This window comes from Neopsephotus bourkii, unplaced genomic scaffold, assembly GCF_033783945.1.
Source record: "Neopsephotus bourkii isolate Nb327-2 ecotype Australia unplaced genomic scaffold, CSIRO-AGI_Nbou_v1 NB_168, whole genome shotgun sequence".
Classification (NCBI taxonomy): Eukaryota; Metazoa; Chordata; class Aves; order Psittaciformes; family Psittacidae; genus Neopsephotus; species Neopsephotus bourkii.
In genome coordinates this window covers 15,440,646-15,449,254 of record NW_026900684.1, presented here as the reverse complement: position 1 = coordinate 15,449,254, position 8,609 = coordinate 15,440,646, and the positions used below count along the sequence as shown (strand labels likewise).

At 47.1% G+C, this 8,609-nt stretch overlaps 1 protein-coding gene across 4 annotated transcripts in view; it reads left to right on the top strand.

Moving 5' to 3' along the window:
• Positions 1-1,533: 1,533 nt before the first annotated feature.
• GRIA2 (glutamate ionotropic receptor AMPA type subunit 2) overlaps positions 1,534-8,609 on the top strand; it is a 94,112-nt gene continuing 87,036 nt past the window's right edge. For 3 of the 4 annotated variants that reach the window (XR_009728455.1, XM_061373429.1, XM_061373436.1), the window contains exons 1-2: positions 1,535-2,012; positions 2,328-2,468. Coding sequence is in view for 3 of the 4 variants with exons in the window: in XM_061373429.1 (XP_061229413.1) it covers positions 1,925-2,012; positions 2,328-2,468 (229 nt within the window). In the remaining variant the exon portion in view is untranslated. Of the gene's footprint in view, positions 2,013-2,327; positions 2,469-8,609 lie in introns of all 4 variants that reach the window. The other variant, XM_061373449.1, reaches the window with a different exon arrangement.

Here is an 8,609-nt window from a genome sequence, read left to right as displayed (position 1 = left end):
GTAGTATTACAGTATTTATTAAAAGCAAATGCCTGCACATCTCACTGTCTAGGGCACAGTGAGGACAACATGGACACCACCTTTCTTCCGATATCTTAATCTACCAATTGTCACAGTGACACTGTTTGTTCCTTTCACAGAATTCAGTGGTCCATTGTACCAAGGGGCACAAAACCTGACCTTTGGGAGGGACAAGGCTGGGGGAGAGAGCAAGGAATGGCTGTAGAGACTCTGCCATGCCACCCAATTAATGTCATGGGGTCTATGAGCTCATGATGGTAAAGCTCTCTCTCTTCTTCAGGAACACCTCTTTTCCTGGGGAGAGAGATGATGACGCAGATACAGACAGAAACTAGTACAGAATTTGCTGGTGAAATGACTCAAATGAAACAAAACTCGTCATGAATCAGTGATAGGTAAAGGGCCTCAAACTGCCTACTTTCTATGTGTTCAGCATATGGTACTTATATCGATATCTGAATACCTGAAGCTTCAAGACTCTGCTTTGTACCTAGAAAGGGGAATTCAGACAATTTAATATTTTTTTTTGTAAAAAAAGGGAGATGCAATGAAAGATTAGTCTCCTTTCCTGCATGGATATTCCTCATCTTTGTTAATAACAACAAAAAAATTACAAATATGCCAGCAAATTAGCATTTAATAGCAAATTTATTGTCACAGTCACAATGTCACTATACTGCCTGTTCTATAAGATCTGTGCATGTGTCTGTGCGTGTCTATGTCTCTGTGTGTGTGGTGCATAGCAACAGACTTTGTGCCAACTGAAACATGTTAAATTTAGCTTGCAGTAAATAGTACGTCTAGCTAACATAGCTGGAACCCATCTTGGTAAAAAAATCTCCATTATGCATGAAAATGAAATGTCTGAGCAGCTTTAAATCTTCCTGCATATTAACTTTTCTGATTTGGGTACAGAAATTGAAAATGCGCTTTTTAGATATACCTACATCCCAAAGTCAACTTGGTGTGGACTAGTGAAATAATAATCTAGGAAAACAATGTGGAGTTTGGGGGGGGGAGGGGGGCTGGCTTTTTTTTTTTTTTTTTTGTTTTTGTTTTTTTTTTGGGGGGGGGTATTGGTGGCTTCTTTCTTCTTCAGCTCAGTTTTCCACCTAAGCTAACAGGTTCCGCTGTCACAGAGAAGTCGGCATGTGACTGATTTATACCTCTGACTTCCACCCGATGAAAGGCGTACAGACGCGAGGGCTCGGCATGCGGGCGGAGGCGTTCGGGCTGAGGTACCCAACTTTAGACGCGCTCTTTAGGGGCATCCCGGGGGGCGTTGTGGGGGACAAGACACCCCCCGAGGCAATGGGGCTGGTCCGAGCGGATAATCCTAGAGGCTGCCGCGGGCACTGACCCGCACCCGTCACCTCCCGCCCCGCCTCTGTCCGTGGTACTGAAGACTGGCAGCGGCCGCGCGCTAAGGGGTGGGACGCAGCGCGAAGGGGGTGGGAGGGGCGCGCTCCCGCGGGTCTCCGCTGCTCGCGCAGGCGCGCCGCCGCCTCGCCGGGTGCGCCGCCCGCCCGTCCGTTGAGTGCGAGGGAGCGCGGGCGAGCGCATGTGAGGGCAGGGCTGGGCCGGGCCGGGCCGGGCTGGGCGGCGGGTGCGCTCAGACAGCACAGGAACACAGCGGCAGCGCCGCCGCTCCACGGCACACGGCCACCCCCGTACGCTCCCTCCCCCAGTCTTCCCGCTTATTTCCGGAGCCGGGACGAGGACCGGAGCGGCGGCTGTCGGTGGCAGCAGGTTCTGCCGCGCCTGCCGTGGTTGCCTTGCTCCCACCAGCCGCTCGCTCGGAGGATCTAATTAGCTGACGAGCGCGCCCCGCGGAGGAGGAGAAGGACGACGCGGAAGAAAGGGCTGTTTCCGTGGCTTTGTGGATGCTCTACTTTTCCTGGAAATGCAAAAGATTATGCATATTTCTGTCTTCCTGGCGCCCGTGTTGTGGGGATTGATCTGGGGGGTCAATTCTAACAGCATACAGATCGGTAGGTGCCCGCGTGCCGGCGGAACCCGCTCTCCTCCCGCCGGGATCCCGTTCCCTCGCCTTTCGCTCGGGCATTCCTGTCATGTCCAGCCCTACCGCGGTACCGGCCAGGCGCCTGCCGGGTCCTCTCCCGCTGCCGTGGCCAGCCCCTCGGTCGCTAAATGGACCCGTAGCTGGGATCGCTTCGGCCGCGATTCCCGAGCCGGTGGAGCCCGCTGGTACCCTGGCTGCGGGAGGGGACGCGTCCCCCATGCTGCCCGCGCTGCCGGTGCTCCCGCCCGTTGATTCCTGTGTGTGTGTGTGTGTTTCTCTGCAGGGGGGCTGTTCCCGAGGGGCGCCGATCAGGAGTACAGCGCGTTTCGGGTCGGGATGGTTCAGTTTTCCACCTCGGAGTTCAGGCTGACCCCACACATTGACAACTTGGAGGTGGCCAACAGCTTCGCCGTCACCAACGCCTGTGAGTACCGGAGCCGCCAGCCGCTGCGCACCGTGCGCTCCGCTAGACATCCTGCTAGTGCCGGCGGGGCCGGGGCGCCTGCGCACGGCGCGGCGGGGGGAGCCTGTGAGGGGGGTCGCTGTGTGAGGGGGGTGTGTGTGTGGAGGGAGTGCGGGAGGAGGGCTCCGCACCGCCGTCGCGCAGGTGCGGGAGCGCCCGGTCCCTGTCAGTCCCGTGTCTGCCCCCCGGTAAACGTGGCGCGGGGTGTCTCTGCTGCTCCCCAGCCTCGCACAGGTTTAAAATGGTTCCTGCCGCCCCCGCCCGGGAGCTCTTCTCCGCGCGTTACGTAAGGCTGCGCGGCCTCGGCGCTGTCCGCAGCGGTCTCCCACCGCCCGCGGAGCCTTCTCATTAAGTAGTGTGAGCAGGGCCGGGGCTCCCTCCCGACAGCAGTCGAGGAGCTGCGGGGTGGTCAGCCATTTTACACCACGCTCCATCACGCCGCCCTCCCGCTTCCCCCCTTGCCGGGTGTCCGCGGCTCCCGCAGGGGCCGTCGCCTGCCGGCGGGCTGTACAGGCGGGCGGCGGGGCTCTGCCCTGGCTCCGCCTCCGGCGAGGCCGGGCCCGGCCGCCCGCGTGCAGCGGGGCTCGGGGCACGTGCGTGGCTCGGGGAGGTGGGGCGGGGCCGCGGGCGCCCCGGCGCGGAGAGCAGAGCCCTCGGACGGGGGTCCCGCGGTGAGTGCGGCCGCCGCTCGGTGGCTGCGCGGCGTTCGGTGTGCTCTGTGACCCTGCGGGAGAGGGGGGTGCGCGGCCGGCCATGCGGTAAGGGGCAGCTGCAACGGGAGCAGCGGGCGCTGTCCGTTCTGGTGATGGGAGCTGTGAGCGTGAAGCAGACGTTCCCAGGGCGAGGGGAGTGCCGCCTTCTGCCGCTAAGCCGCTTGATGTGGAGGAGAGATCCCGCTCTTGTGCCGGCTGCTCCTGCATTATCCCAGCGTCGCACTCCCCCGAGGCTTTTCCCCTTCTCTCCCAGGGAGGTGATTTAAGAGACAGACTGAATCTGGCGGTTAGCTGTCAGCGGGAGCAATTTCCCTCTATTAGCGACCTTTTTAAATCATTATCGTTTAGCTGCAATATGGTAGGAGCTGGAGGTGCTAATGAGAGGGGTGGCCTGGCACAGATGTTGGGATAGGTGCAAGAGCTCAGCCCAAGAAGCTTTGAGTGCCATATATGAGGGTAGGAGGGCATAGTATCCATAGCTGAAGTCAAAAAAGTCAGAGCATGTAGTCAGCCACAATAAAGGTACTTTGCTAATCTTTGCAAGTTGCCTGGGGAATTCTTGTTCTCATGAGTATTGAGGTTTTGCGGCAATCAGAACTATATGAGATCAGTATTTGCAGTATATGTTCCTGTTGGTCAAGTAAGGGGTTGTGTAGAGGTTTACATAGCATTCTGTGATACTGACGGGTCTTTTCTGTGTTTTTCAGTTCTGTGAAGTCAATGAACTTCTCAAAATAACTTATATAAGGCACCAGAATTTTGCTAGAGACAAGTGTAGCGACTTGGTCTTTGAGAAAGTAACAGTTACGTATTTTTCTCCACGCCGAGCAAGTTTTTCATCAGTATTTGTATGTCTGCATAAGCCATGTTCTTGAGCTTAGCTCTTTCTTGGAGACACGTGTAGGCTGTAGACTGCAGTGATGGATTTTGAGCAGAAGGGAGCTGTACTCCGTGTTTCCCTTTGTCTGAACCTTGTCCAAGGCTTCAATTTCCAAGTGGTTTGAAGAGCACCAAATTAAGATGTGAGCACTTAATCACCTCAGTCACAGCTGATGGTTTAGTCAAGTTATCTTGTCAATTTGATTTAATTGACTAGTTAAGCATGTGCAAAAAGTACCTATAGTATCTCCTCGATTGCCTTCCAAGAAAGACTTGATTGGAGTTCTGAGGACAAATATTTGCCATATGAGATGCAGAATTTGGCAGGTGATTGCAGAGCACTGCAGGCACAAATGGTTAAGCAGATCCACATTTTTTTCTTGTACCCTTTATGCTTGTTCTCACTTAAAATACAGAAAAATCTCTTTTTCTTGTTTTTTGTTTGTTTTATTTAGTTTTCCCAGAATCGTGTACAAAGAACCTGTCCAAACGCAGCACTATCAACAGTTAATGCAGGTGTAAAAGGAGGTCAGAGAGATGTACGATAATGTGAAACTGAGAATGCTTCAGGTATTTCACTCCAGCTGATGACTGTCCTTCACAGGAAGATGGTGCAGGCTGATATCGTAGTAGAAGTCATGACGTTTTCCCCCCTAACAATAATAAATACATTGTCTAAAATCGACTACCGGAATGTTCGGGCTTCTGCTTTAATCCCCGACCGGTCCCACCGCCGGGCCGGAGGTGCGGGCGGTCCCGTCCTGGCGGCCAGCAGGTGGCACCCGGCAGCCACCCGGGGCTCAGCCACCGCCCCGCTGGGGCTTTGCCCTTGCCCGCGTCCCGCCCCGCGCAGGCAGCACAGCCGTGCGGCTCCCTCCGCTTTGAACACCGTAAACTGTGAGGGAATCTTCAAACTTATCATGTCAGCACTTGCGCTAAGCTCATTCATGAAGCAAACAGTTTTTCAGATGGACAAGTTGTATTGCTGGTACTACTTTTATACTGGGTTCACTAAACGTCCAGAAAGAGGAGACTTGGTCATGTACCCCTGAGGGTTGTTTGAAACTCAGCCATTTAAAGGTGACTAGAAGATGGGTGTAACAGAGGAAGAATGGACACGCTTTAAGTAGGTAGCCTTAATTCACATATATTCGTAACAAGTAATCAGTAGGTTTGTTGGACTCTTGAAAGTCTTGTGCAGAGCTGTCTTGAGATGTCCTCAGCAGTAGCTGTTGGAATATAATTGAAGTTTGACACCTCACAAGTCGGTGTCACTAGGAGGCAGAATGGTTTTGATAGAGAGGTGGTGCTGTCTTTCTTCAGGCTGGTGGCACAATTAAGATAAATGTCTGCTGGGTAGCTGCTGTTAACATCCTTCAAAAGAAATGGGCTAGCCTTAACCGTTTTGGGGAATTCTTGGTGATTCAGAGGATTACAGCCTAGGTGGTAAAGACAAATGGTAGCAGAGCTAACAGAACCTTTGGCTTTCAACAGCTGGAGCAAAGGTACAGCACTGCAGGTAATTCATAGGGTGGAATTGGAAGGTATCCAAACCACTGGACTTTATTGTCCTTCACTGCATTGTAATGGAGCCTAGTCTAATTGGAGAAGTGCTGACCATCAGCGACATCAGATGTTTTTAAAAATAGTTAAATCTGACAAAACAAGGGAAGAGGCAACTGGTGAAGATTAATTTTTTCCTCCAGCACAAACAGGGATTGTTGTATTTTGTACTCACATAGTTTTGCACTGAAAGGATATTGGAGTTACCTAAAGAGATGTTTCCTATGGAGTGCTATAAAATCTCAATAACTGTAACTAGTTTTTCATATAGTAGTTTCAGCACAGAGGTAATATATGCACAATCTTGTGTGTTTAATCCTGCTAGCTCAAGGGCCAGTGTTGAGCTTTTCTGTTTTAAATCAAGTCTTGTAGCTCTGCAGGGATCACTGCACCGTGACATTACGACAAGGGGATGCTGATTCATGCATAAACCTTAGATCCTTTCATTATATCTCCAACCAGCGGCTTTGAAAACGTGTGAATATCTTGCATGTTGCAACCTGGGAGTCATTGTAAAGGTTTTCTGAGCCATTTTGGAATATAATGCTGTAGATTGCATTCATGAAGAAATAGCATTCAGCATACTGCTGGCAAAATGATTAAAGACTAAGCAAAGAAATATATCGTGCAGTGGTAAAGATGGGAGAAATTTACACCTGTTTATTTGAATTAAAATTACTGTGAACCAAGGCTAAGTGTATTTCACAATGAATGATTAGAACTGATTTTAAAGGAAAGGGTGAATTTATTAAATGCTTATGTTTCAGTTCATTCGTATTCCTGGACCTTCTCACTTCCTTTTCACTATAAAACATTTCTCGGGCTTGATGAGCAGATGTGAAATAGGTTCTGTACCCCCTTGTATTTAAAATGGGCAAGATCAGATGTATGTGTCTTTAGTAAAATGATACAGTAAAGCCAGGATGTAGCCTACAGTAGGAATTCTTGTGCTTTTGCTGGTCTCAAAACATTTCTCCCCTCAAAATAAAGCACTGGAGCAAATTTTAAACATTCTTCTGCTCCTGAGAGTTATTTGTGAAGAAACCTGGGGTATTTTTGTGTGACAGTGTTGTCCCTGCTGAGCATCTTTGCTCCTGACTCACGGAGTATCTTCACACAGCCATGATCCAGACTGTGGGCAAATAAAAATACAACAGTTTCACTTGACTATTTGACTTTTCAGGTTTTTATTATGTGATTACTACATTAATTTTGTCCATGTAGCTAAATAAAGTATTACCATGAAGCTTTGAATATATTTTACTCTTGTGTTAAAGTGAGTTAATAGCAGGTTTTGGGTAGCATAATAATCAAGCTCTTAAATCAACCAACATTTTCAGTCTCTTCAATATATTTCTATGTTTATATATGCTTTATATTTAATATAGAAAGAAGTTGCTACATTTTAATATTTATGTTAATAAAAGCTTTAATTTACACCAACTTTGATAGGACTATGGACTGCACATAGCTGTGGATGTACTTGCTTTCAATCAAACATACTGTACTATTCAGTGTGTATTACACACTCTAAACTAAGGGCCATTACATTAAGTGATACTATTACTACCAATTTCATTAGTTTTTTTTATCAAGTTTCTCATGGTAAAATATTTTTGGGAATTAAGACCTTTTTAACAGATAAATAAGTCTTTTTGAACAGATGATAATTGCTTGGAAAGTATATAGTAATGGAACATGTTAGTTTGAAAATGCATTAAACAGGTGAAGACTATTCTATTAACATTAGGTAGAAAATGATGATAATCACTATAATTAATTTATCAGGCATCTCTGGTGAAAACATGATTAAATTATAAAAAATAATATTTGCTCAAGGAAAATACAATTTTAAACTAATAATTCTCTAATATGTGCTGGTAGGACTAATTTTTAGGAAACTAAAGGAGGAAATAACCTAGGGTAAAACATGGTCTAGTGTGAGGTGTCCCTGCCCATGGCAGGGGGGTTGGAACTAGGTGATCTTAAGGTCCTTTCCAACCCTAACTATTCTATGTGTGTGTACACACACGTGTATATGTACATGTACATACATGCTTACTTATATAATAAACAATACTGTATTTTGAATGTCACGTAAATAAAAAGCAGGACATTGGTTAAGCCCTACAATTTTCTGAACAGGATTATCTCAAAGCTCTTACTATTAAGCTAATGTATCACTTAAAGTCAGTGTTTCATCCATGTGAGGGTGCATGACTTACTAGGTTTTTTTTATATTGATGGTTCATGCTCATATTCTGGACCCAGCATCAGTGGAACTGAAGCTAAGGGGTACAAGGTCAGACTGAAAGAAACAGTAATTGATAACTGAGTAGGTAAAAAAATTTAGTTGTATATATCCAAATATATATAAATATATGAATGGGCTTATAATATAACAGTTGACTAGAACTTTAATATCTGGCATGAACAAGATTTTTCTGTTATTCTGTAACTGATCATTGTATTTATGAGAGCATGCATACCGTGGTATTTGCTTTTAGAAGACAGTGGACAAGCGGTTAACTCCTTTTGCCATTCAGCTTTCTGAAAAGGTATAGGGCAAAAGTCTGCATGTTTTTAAACAAAATAGCAAGGTTTGTGGAGCACATTATTATTTTGTCTTGAAACCTTAATGTTTTATTTTAATAAGTTCATTAAAAATATCTGCATTGACTACAAGCACATATTAGAGGTAACCTTGTTAAAACTGAACACGGGCTTTCTTTTAAATGAGTAAGTCATTGCAGTGTGAGAATTATTCATCACAGAGTAAGTCGTAATGAATTCTGTAAGGATATGCAATAGGGAGTGAACAAAAGCATCAGACAAACATAGTGAATCCATATTGTAAAACAGATCAACAGTAAGGCGTAAAGGGAGGTTTTGAATAACAACATGTTGAACAAATTCATATTGGATCTTCTAAAATCAATAACTGTGC